The sequence below is a fragment of the Lepidochelys kempii genome, chromosome 9 (genome assembly GCF_965140285.1).
Source record: "Lepidochelys kempii isolate rLepKem1 chromosome 9, rLepKem1.hap1, whole genome shotgun sequence".
Lineage (NCBI taxonomy): Eukaryota > Metazoa > Chordata > Testudines > Cheloniidae > Lepidochelys > Lepidochelys kempii.
In genome coordinates, this window is record NC_136388.1 from 17870282 (window position 1) to 17885546 (window position 15265).

At 42.5% G+C, this 15265-nt stretch overlaps 1 protein-coding gene across 8 annotated transcripts in view; it reads right to left on the bottom strand.

Moving 5' to 3' along the window:
- LOC140917185 (uncharacterized) overlaps positions 1-15265 on the bottom strand; it is a 305274-nt gene that overhangs the window by 68082 nt on the left and 221927 nt on the right. For all 8 annotated transcript variants that reach the window (XM_073359429.2, XM_073359432.2, XM_073359433.2 and 5 more), the window contains 5 exons: positions 9964-10089; positions 7832-7954; positions 5663-5785; positions 2125-2262; positions 10-132 (listed from right to left, as the gene is read on the bottom strand). In XM_073359429.2, coding sequence (XP_073215530.1) covers positions 10-132; positions 2125-2262; positions 5663-5785; positions 7832-7954; positions 9964-10089 — 633 coding nt within the window. The remainder of the gene's footprint in view (positions 1-9; positions 133-2124; positions 2263-5662; positions 5786-7831; positions 7955-9963; positions 10090-15265) is intronic.

Below are 15265 nucleotides of genomic sequence, written 5' to 3' on the forward strand. Positions count from 1 at the left end.
GACGTTTACCATCACATACGCAGCCATTGGCATTAAGCCGGAACCCTGCCTTGCAGCTGCACTCATAGCCTCCGATGTAGTTGATGCAGAACTGGGAACAGCAGGCCTCGCTGGACTCACATTCATCCAGGTCTGAAGGGAGAAAGCGGGGGTTCAGTTAGGCTTCCTGGTGGCAATTCAAACACCGGTTGTGCTGAACAGACTCAGGAAATGAATCTATTTTAAAAGACTGTCATTAATGCACTGTCGGTCATTTTAGCCTTCACAGTTTTGTAATTTAGATAGGAAAGATAATGTACTTCAGTGGCCAGGTTTGTGTGTCTTATTTATCACCTCCCCCATCTCAATTTTTTTTTAAATCTTCAGACAAGACTGTCTACAAGAACACTGCCACATATTAAGAACAGGTGTTGCCTACATTTTGTAGCAGGGGGACTTATTCTGCATTTGTACAGCATCTAGAACTGGTCTAGGACTGGCATCCTGGTCCATGACAGGGGGCTCCTATGTGTTACCAAAAGACCAATAAAACAACAACTCAATCACCCTAGCATATAACTAGCATCTCTTCACTAGTAATTAATCTACAGCGGATCATTTTTCATATGAATATTTTCAATCCTCAGGCCTGTTATGACATAAAATAGACAGCAGTGAACAGAAACCTCCGATTCAACAAAGCATTCTCAGACAAGAAGAAGATACATATTTATAAGCAATTTTACTTTTTGATACTCAACTTGCCACCATTTCATTCTGTCTTGTATAAGCAGGGAAATTTACGTGGTCAAAAACTGTTGTCCTGATTAACGGAAACAAGAATCAAGCTGCTATCTTTTAACAGCAGGCTCTCAGCTGATCTCAGCCCTTTTAGTGTTTTGAGCTATTAAGTGGCAATTCAAGAGGTAGCCTGTCAACGCTGAGTTCGCAAAATGCTTTTGACCATTCACTGGATGAGCAGCCACAGATGTGAAAAGTCAGTGTCTCAATTAACCTTGGAACGGGCACCAACATTACTAGGAAATGTACACACCAGAGAGTGGAGAAAGAAAATGTAATCAATCAATTAAGGCTAGAGGTCAGCACAAAATTGATTAAAGCAGATTATTTGAACAAGGAGTATTCCTTTTCCTGCAAATGTCACAAGCAAAGCTGCCCAGCAATATTTCAGATGATATCTTGTTTCCTAGTTCTATTAAAAGCTCATTGTGTACTTTGAAACATGCAGCTTGCAGCCAATGAAAAAAATGTTTGCTGTCAGAACACCTTTTCACTTCCTCAGCTCTGTTGAAATCTTCATATATGCTCTCACCTCACCTTCACCTTGACCATGATAACTTTCTTCTTTATGAGTACTCCATTAGCCCATCTCTAGGCTTCAGCATGTGCAGAATGCTGCTGCCTGTCTTATACACACACAAGAAACAAGGCTACATAATCCCATTGTTAACCCAGCTGGCTCCCAGTTCATTTCAGGATCCAGTCCAGAATTGACCCTCTTGTTTTAAAAATTGTCCATTATCAGCCTCTCTCACAGATCTCCACATTTTTCTTTCTACTCATCTAATATTTCCCTGCTTTCACATCCCATGGGAAATTTCTCACATAGTAAGAGGTGTAATCTTGGCAATGGATGAGCATAATAGGAGCTGAAGAACTTCTCTACCGCAAAGTGGACTCCAGGTGGGTGCACATCACTTTTGAAAATTAGTCCAATGTGCACAACTAGAGGTAATCATCTGCTGGTTGGCCTTGGAATACGGAAAACCTTGGAAAAAGGAACTTTAATCCCCGAGGAAACAAATTTGGGCTGTAAACAATTTGGTCATCTTGACAACAATTTCATGGAGGTGTCATTTTTCAATGCAGGTAGAAGCATTAAGTAATAATCCCACCAAACCCTCAATAGGCCACGTCAAAATATTGAATGGGAAGTTTAGACAAGCCCCAGTTTACTGAAATACCAAAAGGAAAGGACAAGAGGAAGGGGAAAAAACAGACACTTCCAAAAGCGAAAGCTTTATTCTAGGCTTCCCCTTACACATCCTTCTCCCTTTCTGTTCTGATGGACCATGTGTTCCCCCTCCCCTCTTTGAAAGAGATGCAGCATTTACCATATATTACCTATGCATGTTTTCCCATCCAAATCAAGGAGATATCCCTGGTTGCAAGAACAGTGAGGCCCACCAGGCGAGTGCTCGCAGTGATGAGAACAACCGCCATTGTTGCTTTCGCAGCTATTGACAATTTCCATTTCGATGCCTTCCAGAGAAATGATCAAAAGAATATTAATAAGTAAGCACAAGAGGAGAGTAATTGGAGAATAGCCATCAATACAATATGTCCATACACTGATTGCTGGGAAGCTAAACACTGCGGTAGAAAATATAAACTCACCCACGCAGAGGTTAGAAGAGCATGTTGTGGGCTACTGAACAACGTTCCATTGTATCATATTCACCTTTGTGCTGAATAACTTGGTGCTGGCCCACAGTTACAGCAAAGTGTCTATTGCACTAGTGTACACAAAATATATATCCCCGGGTGCACTTTACATAGTCTTTGAACAAGGACAGTGAGCTTGCACACTAGAAGAAGAGATTGTAAGCATTCTAGGAAGCATGAGAATTGGACAGAGCGCTCACCAAGGCTGGGTCTTGCATTGTTCATTTCAAACAGGGTGCTCCTGCAAAAGCAGGCAGGCGGAGAATAAGTTTTCAAATTATTACAACAGGTATTTTCATGTTCGTATTCATGTAGAATACCATAGCTCAGGAATGTAGCCCCAGACTTCCTACTAACCAGGAATGCGTGAAACATGCTGTCCTGGCACCCTTTGGAACATGAGAGATATTTGGAAGGAGGTGCACAGCAGCTGGAGTTTTCAGAAGGAATTCAGATTTATTTCTCCAGGATTTGTCCTGGGGGCTACAAGATTACATAGACTGCAACTACACTGCCTCAATGCCTTCACCCTGCCATGACCCAGGCATCACTCTCAGCCTCTCTCTCAGTTTTCTTTCAGGCACCTTGTGGCTGCATAACACGACGAGAGAACACGGATATGGACTATGGTCCCCAACAAGGTTTTCCCCAGGCCCCTGTAGAAGGGCTCATATGGGAGAGGAAGTTCCTTACATCCTCATTCCCACTATGCCCTTCATTTGCACACCTGTAGAATGAAGGTGAATCATAATTCACCACTCTCAGTATACAGCCAGATTGCATCTTTTAAGCCTGGCCCCATTTTCAGGGTGATCCAATTTGCAACACCCCAGGAGGAGCACTGGAAAGCACTGTGTCTTAAGGAGCTGCCATGCCTGCTGGAGCATTTCAGCACATAGAGAGAGTGTGTTTGCTGTTAGAGCCTGTACAAAGGTGCAGCTTATACTTGCCTCTGTGGCCAGCCATGTCAGCTGGTTGGTGTGTATATGTGGCTGTGTAATGGTGCCTATACTTTGCCCCTTCTTGCACCACTACCTGAGCAGTCCCTATGCTCAGAAGATCAGGGACTGCAGTACTGGCTGGTGCAGGTGGGAGGGGACAGAGAGAGAGAAGGCCATATATGGCAACAAAAATGATTAGGGATATAGAATGGCTTCTGTATGAGGAGAGATTAATAAGACTGGGACTTTTCAGCTTGGAAAAGAGGCGACTAAGGGGGATATGATAAAGGTCTATAAAATCATGAGTGGTATAGAGAAAGTACATAAGGAAGTGTTATTTACTCCTTCTCATAATACAAGAACAAGGGGCCACCAAATGAAATTAATAGGTAGCAGGTTTAAAACAAACACAAGAAAGTATTTTTTCATGCAACGCACTATCAACCTCTGGAACTCCTTGCCAGAGGGTTTGTGAAGGCCAATACTATAACGGGGTTCAAAAGGGAGCTAAATAGATTCTTGGAAGATAGGTCCATCAATGGCTATTAGCCAGGATGGGCAGGAATGGTGTCCCTAGCCTCTGTTTGCCAGAAACTGGGATTGGGTGACAGGGTATGGATCACTTGATGATAACTGTCTGTTCATTCCCTTTGGGGCACCTGCCATTGGCCACTGTCAGAGGACTGGATACCGGGCTTGATGGACCTTTGGTCTGACCCAGTATGGCCGTTCTTATGTTATTATAGTAAGAAGTATGACTGTTTATTCAGAGAGAGGAATGATGGTTGAGGGAGGGAGGGGTTCCCTGGGACTCATGAGACCTGGATTCCATTCCTTGCTCCATTTACTGTGTCACCTTGGACAAGTCATTTCAATGGGTGTTAAGCACCTACATACCTTTGAAGATTTGGGCCTTAGTCTCTCTGTGCCTCAGTTCTCAATCTGTAAAATGGGGATTGATAGCACTGCCTGGTCCTACAGGGGTGCTGTGAGGATAAATACATTAAAGACTGAGGTGCTCAGATAACGTGGTAGTGGTGGCCATGTAAGTACCTAAAACAGATTCAGAATATTTTTTTAAAAAAAAATTCTTAATGTTGTATACAAAGCGTGCATAATTCTGCCCCACAAAGATTTGTCAGTTAATAAGAAAAATCTTTGCATAAAACAAGAATGAACCCGAGTGGTCTAGACCCCTTATACTGCTCACATAAGATAATTTTCTGTGTATCAATAGCATCTCTTTTTGCTATTGTGAAATGCATTGTTCCTCATTTGGATCTCAAATAGCTTTCCAGTCCCTCTCAAATACTTTGTTTTGATAATAATTGGACATTTAGTTTTATTTGTATGATTTGAAATTGCTTTTTCCCCCCCATTAAAACATTTCATAGAATAATCCCCATGCCCCTTAAACATTGTATTCACCTCTAGTACGCAATGTATGTGGGAAATTCTGCTGAAAACCTCTGCCCAGCATCATTAGATTGAACAGTTACTGCCTGCCTCTTCACTAAAACAGGTCATGCTTTTGTCTACTACAGCATTCCAGAGAGCTTACACCAGACCCATAAAAAACACAAACTTTTCCAGCCCATCTCTTTTATTAATCTAAAATCTACCCCTTAGGTTAGCCTGAGGATCACTTATCACAGGGAGCAAGTTACTGGTTTGTTAAGTAGGGGATGTTTAAGAGAGCCAGCTGTGAAGCATTTAAACATTGATTGAGGAAGAACGACTGGGAATTTAATAGCCTTGGAAGTCTTAGTTCCTATTTTCATCATCATAGATCTTGCTTTTTTACTCAGTACGCTTTTCTAAATGTCAGGGGAGTCCTGAGTAAATCCAGAGAGATGACAAGCATGTCAGGCTCCCATGTGGGTTTTCCCTTTGCAGCAGGTACATGGCATGAGAAAAAGGAGGGTGAGAATGAATAAATTTCATCTAACATCAGTAAAATGCATAGGTGTCTTTGGGTAACTCCAGAATTACACTCGTCATATAATTCATTACCTTTTGAAGATAAACCAGCGGGGCTGTTTGCCCTTTGAAACCAAGGGGGCTGTTTGTAGTGGAGTAATGGTTGAAATACATGCTCAAGAATATATAAATTTGCAAAATGGCAGCAGCGTTTCTGATGAAGGCAAGAATATTCACCTTGCATTTTTGCCTCCTTTTTTATTGCTGGGAGTTCTAATCTGATTGCATTAAAACTGAAGTACTGCATTATCCAGGTAAGATCACCTGAAATGTGTTGCTGTAAAACTTTCACTTACGGTAGCACTGCTTTTCATCAGCCCCCAGCTCAAAGCCAGGATTACAAATACAGGTGAAGGACCCTAGGGTGTTCACACAACGATGAGCACATCTGGCTGTCTCTTCTGCACACTCATCAATGTCTGCAAAACAAAGAGATCAGCAATGAGATCAGTTGGGAGATTTTAAAGAAGTTATACCCTCCCACGCTCATATAAACAAAACTCTTCAGAAGTGTCCATTGAAATAATGTCTTATGGTTAGTAGACAAGGCAGCACCTAGCAATTCCACAAACACTGAAGCCACAGCACCCTCCTTCAAAATAATACTTTACATGTATACTATCACATTTCACCTGAGGCTGTCATCACTAGACCACACTCCTCATACCCATTACTTTTAAACCAATGGTAAAAGAGAGACCTGATTATCTATACTACTCGGACAGTGTCAAATCGGTTTGGATACATCCTAATGGTACATCCTCCCAACAAGATTTCTGCATGGGATGGTGCCATGGAGACCAGCACCCACTCTGCTGCACCACCCCTGAGCTTCCTCCATACATCATATGTCTACACTGCAACCAGGGGCCGTGATTGCGGCACACACAGACATACCCAAGCTAGCTTTAATCTAGCTAGCATAAGTACCAAAAGCAGCGAAGCCAGGGCAGCACAGGCTTCAGTGCAGGCCATAGGAACCCATCTGGGATCCTGGGTACTTATGTGGGGCAGCTAGTACAAGCTAAAGTCCATGTTGTGGTGGTTTCTATGCTATTGGTACTCACACTAGCTAGATTAAAGCTAGCTCAGGTATGCCTATACATGCTGCAATCACATCTCTGATTGCAGAGTAGACATATCCACAAAGTTGAGTTAAGTGATAGCTACACTGATCAAAGGAGGGGCACTCCAAGTCTTCCCCGTGAAAAGGGGAAAGAGATGCACATGGAACAGGGTCCTCTACAAACAGATCAAAGTGCTCTGACCCATCATCATTGTAATGAACCATCTGAACTCTGCAAATTAAGTGTCAGTACAGAAGAATATAGTTCAGCACAGCTGGAAAATCCAAAGGAGCAGGAGGAGGATCGCTTTCAAGAACAGAATAATGAACAAGATTCCTCATGCTAAAAAGCCAAGTACTGACCTTGTAGAGCATAACTGCACAAGAACAAAAACTAAGAAGCTCAGATTTCTTTCTAAGTTTACATTTCTGGCTATTTCATTTTAATTTTCCCAAGGTACATTTTGTAATTAGCCAAGCATGCTGGGGTAAGGAGATGTTCTGCGCTCCTCACCAAGACCCTTTTATGGCACAGCAGCATGTAACATTATGCATGTGATCAGTGCCTTCGCAAGAGTGGGGCCCAGGGCTGTGCAGAAACCATTTGCTACTTTGTGGAAGTTTTCAGGGTGAAATATTTGGCAGCTTCCCTGACGTTGTCACAATGTAAAGCTTGCCAAGATTTTATTCAGATTCATTAATTAGCTGTCACTTTGCAAGCTGGAGATTTTGGCAAGATTATGTGAATTTTCAAAGGAACCTCAGGGAGCTCATTGATTTAGGCACCTAACTACCTTAGATTTTTTTCAAAATCCACTTGGAAACCTATCTTTTTTATATTTGGAATTCTTAGCCTTAGTGATTTCTCTCCACAAAGTGGTTTCTCTATTAATATGAAAGTAGTTCCCTGGCTGAAAATCCTTTTGAATTCTAAATAGGTTGTCACTGACCTAGATCAGAGTGTTATCTGAACCAATTTTCCTATATCTTCATCTGGGGCACTATTTCATAAGGGATGTCACGTGCATAATGCCAGATTACCCATAGATCCTCATCCAATTAACAGTAAATACAATTTCTTAACAGATTAAAATGCATAACTGTCATTATTAAAACGACCTTCAGAGGTCTAGGGATAGTCAAAAAATAAAACAGAACTGCTGTTTCGTATCACACATCCATATGTGCAAGTGAATGCACATGGGTCTTTGTGAAAATATTATTTTATATACACACATATATTTATATAAGGTGTGCACATGTGAAAAATATTATATTCTATACACACGGTACATACACACACACACAAGTTACTCATTTCCATTACAAGTGCAGTTACACTGAAACTCCAAATAATGCCCTTCTTCCCCATTAATTAGTCTTTTTTGCAGCTTCTTACCTCCACAGGACTTTTTGTCTGCAGAAAGATAGTACCCAGGATGGCACTCACACTTTGCAAGTCCTCTCTCGTTTTGACAGATGTGTGAGCATCCTCCGTTCCCACTTGCGCAGGGGTCCATCACTGAAAGCAATTAAATTTACTGTCAACTTAAAGGTCATGCTTTTGTCTGAAAATGGTTTTACCTTCCACTGTTGCAAGATTACTGTAACTGAGGGTATGTCTACACTGCAATTAAACACCTATGGCTGGCCTGTGTCAGCTGACTCTGGCTCATAGGGCTTGGACTGCAGCGCTGTTTAATTGCAGTGTAGACATTAAGGCTCAGGCTGAAGCCTGGGCTCTGGGACCCCGCGAGAGGGATAGGGTCCCAGGGCATGGACACCAGCCCAAGCCCCTATGTCTATACCACAATTAAACAGCCCTGTAGCCTGAGCACTGCAAGCTGAGTCAGCTGACATGGGCCAGCTACAGGTATTTCATTGCAGTGTAGACACACATGAATGTAGACATTTACTGAAAGATTAAAGAGGAAAAAATATTTGACAGCACTTTGTTTATAGTTACATTCACCGTTTCATTATACTCCCTTTCCTCTGTTTGTGTGCATCTTTCATACAGCAACGAGAACAGAAAAAACATTTAGACACTGCCTTTAGTCCTCTGCCTTTTTTGGTGGATATCTGACATCTGAACAGGCACTTGGCCAATGACATGACAAAGTAGTGGGCTGAAAGAGGCAGAAGATATATAGCAGTCGAGGAACTTTTAATGATGGTGTAAAATACACTCAAGTAACTCATGTAAATGATTATTTTAAAACAAGCAAACAAGCAAACAAGATCCTAACACAACTGGGACTAGATTCCTTCCAGCCTTGAGAAACAGGGAACCCACAGTACTAAATTGGCACCTTCCCTATTGTTCTATAATTACTAGACATTGTCTATCCATTGCTGATGAACTGCTGCCCTCAGTGGCTGGCTAACCCTAATCAGCCCCAATGGTGTCAGAGAGTAAACCTTTACAGTTGTTTGCACTGCAGTAATAGAATTCACAAATTAGGGGCCTGATCAGACTTCCATTTAACTCAATGACTGTTTTGCCCTACTATTTTGGGGACCAGTTGCCCACTCTCCCCTGCTAACGGTCTCATCATTTGGTTCATCTTGATTAACATGAATGTTATACATTCAGCCACACAATAGGCCATGCTGACACCAGAACAGGCATAGAAGAAAAACCTCGCTCCAAATCTTCCACTGAAATGCCATCAAGAATTCAGTTCAGATTGACTCTGTGCAGAACAGAGATTGTACATAAAGTTGGATGGCCAAATCCTCAGGCAAAAGTCACTGCAAACATGCTGAGTTGGAAATGAGTAGAACTGCAGGATTTACTCCTTAGTCTTTATATATAGTGTACTGCAGAATAGAAACAATATACAGCTGACTTTTTGACGGGAGTTTTGGCTGAGTAAGGACGCAAGATTTTGCCCCAATCACCTATGACATATGCAAGTGTATAGTGCAGGTTATCATTGCCTTGAGAACTGATGAACTAGTTAACATTTGCAAAAGAAGGAAAAAAACCCCAGGGTAGTATGATTGTTCTATTTGAACAGCAGCTAGCACAATGGGGTTCTGGACTATGACTACGTGCTGCAGTAATACAAACAATAAATGATTGCCAGACAATTTGGTTTAATATCCTGAAGAGGACAGATGAATCAGAATGTGATTACTGATAACAAAAACTAAAAATGGACAAAGACTATACCTTATGCTGAGTCATAAATTACTACACAAACCATAATTAGGTATGTCTTAAAGAGCAATTAAATATTACGGTTTAAATGATTTTAAGTTCCTACTTTAACTCAAACCAGCATTTAAGGCATGTCCAGAATGACCAGGGATCTGTGTAACCAGTAACAAGCTCATGGAAGTCAACAAAAGTGAACCTTGCTCCTCAAAAATTTTTATTTAATGCAGTCATTGAAAACCTATATCTGTTTCTGGCAAGATAGGTGTAAAATAAATTGTAAATAATATATTGTCTAATGCGCAAAGGTATATGCATCATCTTTATCGCTCGTAAAGTGTGCTCAGGTCAAGTGCTCTAGGACTTACTTTCACAGTGTTTGCCATCTCTCTTCAGCTGGTAGGGTGGATGGCAGTGGCACTTGTGGCGGACATCACTGATCTGAACGCACGCCTGTTCACAGCCCCCATTGTTAACAGTGCAGGAACTGACAGCTGGAGCAAAGGAAGCATGAATGCATGAAAGATGTCAAAAACAGAGCTTCTCTGGAAACAACTCAAAGGGTACATTGCAGGGCAAAGTGCAGTGCAGTTTTCATTTCAGATAGGGCTTTGTGCCATCTGGGTCATCAGCAGGCACAGATTTAAAGGAAAGGCCCAGTTGGCAAATGAAGTGGTAGTACCTCAGTGATAGATTCTGGAGTTGGGGTGAGGCAGCCAGAAGGTGAGGGGGGAACGGAGCAGTGGCAAGGAAGAAATAAATGGCCAGCTAGGTACCAGAGAAGAGTTGGGAAAAGCTACAGAAGTGGATGAGAGCTGGAGTGGCCACTGGACCAAGCAAGATGTACAGGCTATTAGGGACAGATTTAGATTAGATCAAAGAGTTGCAACACAGACTGAAGCATTGCAACCCGTTGATGTGAGGTCTGGTCTACACCTAAAACATAGGTCGATCTAGCTACACCGCTGAAGGGTATGAAAATTCAGACCCCAGACAGATATAGTTAAGCCGACCTAAGCCATGGTATAGACACCACTAGGTTGATGGAAGAATTCTTCTGGCAACTTTAGCTACTGCCTCATGAGGGTGTGGCTTTACTACTGCGATAGAAAAATCCCTTCTGTGGCTGTAGCAAGTTTCTTCAGTCCAGCTCTATCCCCACATAGTTGCAGCACTGCAGCCATGTCGCTGTAGCATTTGTCGTGTAGACAAACCGGAGATTAGCAAAACGGATAAGAGGCAGAATGTGAGAGAGTACGTGTGTGATTATATGTGTATACACACTCACAAATGTGTGCATACATGCACGTGTGGGTGAGGGAGCTATTCAGACTTTCAGGGGGAGATATTCATGGGGGGGTAGGTTCTGAACTGTCACGTGTTGCCAATTTTCATGATTTTATCATAAGGCTCACACTAAATGGTGTTTTTCATAAAGCCCAGACTTCTGGAGTCATGGGATTGCATGAGACTCTCAGTTTTCATTTAAAAGAAAGAAGTTTCTAGCCCTCATGGACACAGAGATATGCTTGAAAATTACCAGAGTGCACATTCAAATAGAAAACAAATTAAAAAGAACCCCAATTTTTTTGGCTGAATTTCCATATTTTTAAGCCAATCATGATGTTTTGGCATATGACATGATTTTTGAACGCTTCAGACTAGCAATATTGGGCAGGGAGGGGGGGTGGAGTTCTCAGCCTGGGACATAGGCGTGTGTGTGAGGAGGGGGTCATTTTGAGTTCTGGGGTTGGGATGGAGGGAACAGACAGGGGCATGGTTTGGGTGTCTGGGCTGAATGCTGGAGAAAATGGATTCAGCTGGTGGTGGCAGCAATAGTGTGTGTGTGGTGGGAAGACGGTAGGGTAAGAACCTGAATCAAGGGGCAGAGTTTGAGACTAGGGGAGGACAGGAAAGTGAGTCACAGAGGGGTAATTACTGTTTCCTCCACACTGCTATTAACTGAAAAGCATTGGAGTTTTTTTATTGTGTAGTGGGAGGTGAGGGGAGAAGGAAGTGGGTGTCTCTTTTTCTTCCCACCTATCCACCAAACCCACTTATGGGCCAGCAAAAAGCTTCCCTTTGATACCTTTGACTATGGTCTCCCAGTTTTTCACTTTGATAACATGATCATACTCCAGAAGTCAGAAGTGTAGAGGGTGCTACCTGCAGTGCCTCCATTTATTTTGGGCACCAGCTGCCACTGTGTAAACTACATAATTTACAAATCAATCATTTCCCCTGTACTTACCTGGCAAGACCTGTACTCAAGACTCCATGTTTGCCCCTCCGCAGCTGATAACAAAACTTTGGATGCAGCACTTTCTGCTCTGCTCTTCAAAGTTGCAAAAAAAAATGCAGACACCCTCAAACTCAGGGTGTGGCATAAAATGGACATGAATATATGTGTAACTTTTAAATCTACTCATGTATCTGCTAGGGCCAAATCCTGGGAACAGGTATACAGAACCCTGCCTTCCCCTAACCATTTCCATTGTCTAAGGGTTTCATCACAATGGGGAGGGGCAGGGATCTGGGTTCTTAAACAGTTAATTTTTACATTTATTTATTTGTATATTTGTACAAAGTCTTTGCTGTTCATTGTTAGATGTATAAAATATCCCATGTGACTGGTACACACAGTCTCTTAAGAATCAGGCTCTAGAAGCATATGTCCATATTTTTATATTCTATAGTCTAAACTGACTAGAGAGAGGAACTGTAACCTCTGATTCTGATATGTTTTGCATTTAGTGACACGGCAAATCCTGGATGATAGTTTGGTAGGTAACATTTCTTTGTCTCCTTTACTCTTAACCCTGGTGAGAAGGAGGCCCCACGTAACAAAAATGGATCCTGACAGTTCTAGTGTACAGAGCAGGAATAAGAGGCACCAGCTGACATAAGGAATTTATACATTAGAGGCAAAGAGCCAAATTTGCCTTTCACTTCCTGTGGCATCAGAGGCAATAAACTACAGTGCAGTCAGTAGATTTCCAGACACCAATCAGTTCAACTTTAATGCAGATGTTAAGATATTCTACATGCTCAAGGTGGGAGAAACAAAAAAAATACTGAGACATAAAAGGCTTTGGTTATTTTAATGACCTAATCCATAAAGAAGATTGACAGATCTAGAAATGGCTACAATATGAATGGAGATTTGTAGAACAAAAATCTAGGAAAGACGAAGAAATGGTGGAGGTTTCAGTGAGGATGGGATGATGGCAAAAAACAAAGTATCAGTGATCATCAAAGGACCAATGCACAAAACTGTACCTTCTACTATATGTAACTGAACAGGCCAAACTATTTTAGAGAGATTGATCTTGCCATGATACTTTCACAACAGTCATTAATGGGAATGGAAGAAGAGACCATACAGATTGGTTTCCTACAAAAATTATTATTTGGAGATACACTGTAGGCACTGGAATGGGGCATGGGGCAGTGAATTATATGGGCCCATGGTGCCCATGCTCCAGCAAATTCAGGGCCTGGAGGTCTGGATCCACCAATGTTCGGGGCCGGGTCTCTCCGTGCTGTGCTCCCTCGCCGGCCGCTGCTGGCTACAGAAGGGAGTGGCACTGGCGGTAGGCTGAGGCAGTGCTGCAGCCAGTGCCTGTGGAGGGGAGGAAGCACACATGTGATGGCAGCCTTCCCCCACCCCCCACCTCACCCCCCCGGCACCCACTACAGGAGGCGGGGGGCTTCCTGGACCTGAGAGGGGCCCGGACCCCAGGAGCATCTGCAGTGACAGTGGTGCGAGGTGAGTGCTGCCGGGATGGGGGGCCCTCCCCCTGAGCTCCTGGCTGCCGGCAGGGGAGAGGGCTGGGGGGACTGTGCTTGCCTGCACCCCAAACTCCTCATTCCCAGCCCCATGTCCCCCCACATTGTGCAATATAGGGAAACTGTTAAACGCTTACTGTTTCAAGTCCATTTTTACATTATTTTAAAAAATATGTATCAGCTTACAAGGCAGGGATGTGTGTATGTGGGGGGGACTTGTACCCATTCTGGGCACCACCAAAAATTATACAAACCTGTGGCCCCTGGAATGGGGTTCATAAGAGGTTATAATACTTTTATTGATTCAAAACTCTCTTTGATGCAATGGAAGCTGGATAGGGCTCAACTTGAAGAACTGGTGGGAGAACTTCAGCAAAGATCTGTTCAATAAAGCACCCAACACATGGATGTTCATTAGAAGTTTGTCCCACCCTCTTGGGTCTGCAAAAACTGGCTACAGTCTTAGGAGAATGTGCCTACATATTCATCTGAAACCTCCAGGCCATATATATTGGAAACTCTGCCTTCCTCATATGAGTTTTTTTTTCTTGCACTTTTGTTCCTCTAAATGCAGAGCCTTCAAAAAAAAAAATAATAGTGTGGGGGGGAAGTAAACAGAGCATTTCAGTCTTCAGACAAGTTGGGTTTGGGTTCAGCCTAGAACTGGGCAAAGGTTTTGCGCAAAGGGATGTGGGTTTCTTCTATAGTCGAGAGAATAATTTTCCAAAACCAACGTATTTGGGGGAAGTAGCCTCTTTTTCTGCTTGATGAATATACATGAGCAGATTGCTATTATCTCAAAAGTATTTGCATTTTCTGAACAAATATTGTTACAAATGTTTTACACTATTGGAAATTCTAGCTGTTTTGCTTAGTTGTGACAGGTCAGAAGAGGCACACATTATTGTTTCTGCTTTCTGATCAAATGAGTGTTCCAACATTTTTATATTCTGTCATAAATATAAAGGGAAGGGTAAACACCTTTAAATCCCTCCTGACCAGAGGAAAAACCCTTTCACCTGTAAAGGGTTAAGAAGCTAGGAAAACCTCACTGGCACCTGACCAAAATGACCAAGGAGGAGACAAGATACTCTCAAAGCTGGAGGGAGTGGGAAACAAAGGTTCTCTCGGGCTGTGGGTTGCTTTTGCCGGGACTAGAGCAGGAATGCAGGACAGAACTCCTGTAAAAAGTCAGTATGCAATCTAGTTAGATATGCGTTAGATTCTGTTTTGTTTAAATGGCTGATAAAATAAGCTGTGCTGAATGGAATGTATATTCCTGTTTTTGTGTCTTTTTGTAACTTAAGGTTTAGCCTAGAGCGATTCTCTATGTTTTGAATCTGATTACCCTGTAAGGTATTTACCATCCTGATTTTACAGAGGTGATTCTTTTACTTTTTCTTCAATTAAAATTCTTCTTTTAAGAACCTGATTGCTTTTTCATTGTTCTTAAGATCCAAGGGTTTGGGTCTGTGTTCACCTATGCAAATCAAGCCTTCCCCAGGAAAGGGGGTGTAGGGCTTGGGAGGAATTTTTGGGGGGAAAGACGTTTCCAAGCAGGCTCTTTCCCTGTTATATATTTGTTAAGACGCTTGGTGGTGGCAGCAATAAAGTCCAAGGGCAAAAGGTAAAATAGTTCGTACCTTGGGGAAGTTTTAACCTAAGCTGGTAAAAATAAGCTGAGGGGGTTTTTCATGCAGGTCCCCACATCTGTACCCTAGAGTTCAGAGTGCGGAAGGAACCTTGACAGGGCCCCAGACTTTGACAAATCGTTCCTAGTAACCACAGATGTGTCCAAGAATGGTGTGGGAACAGTTTTAATGCAGGAAGGTCTGGATCAAGAATTCCACCCTGTAGTGTTTCTCAGCAAGAAGCTGTCTG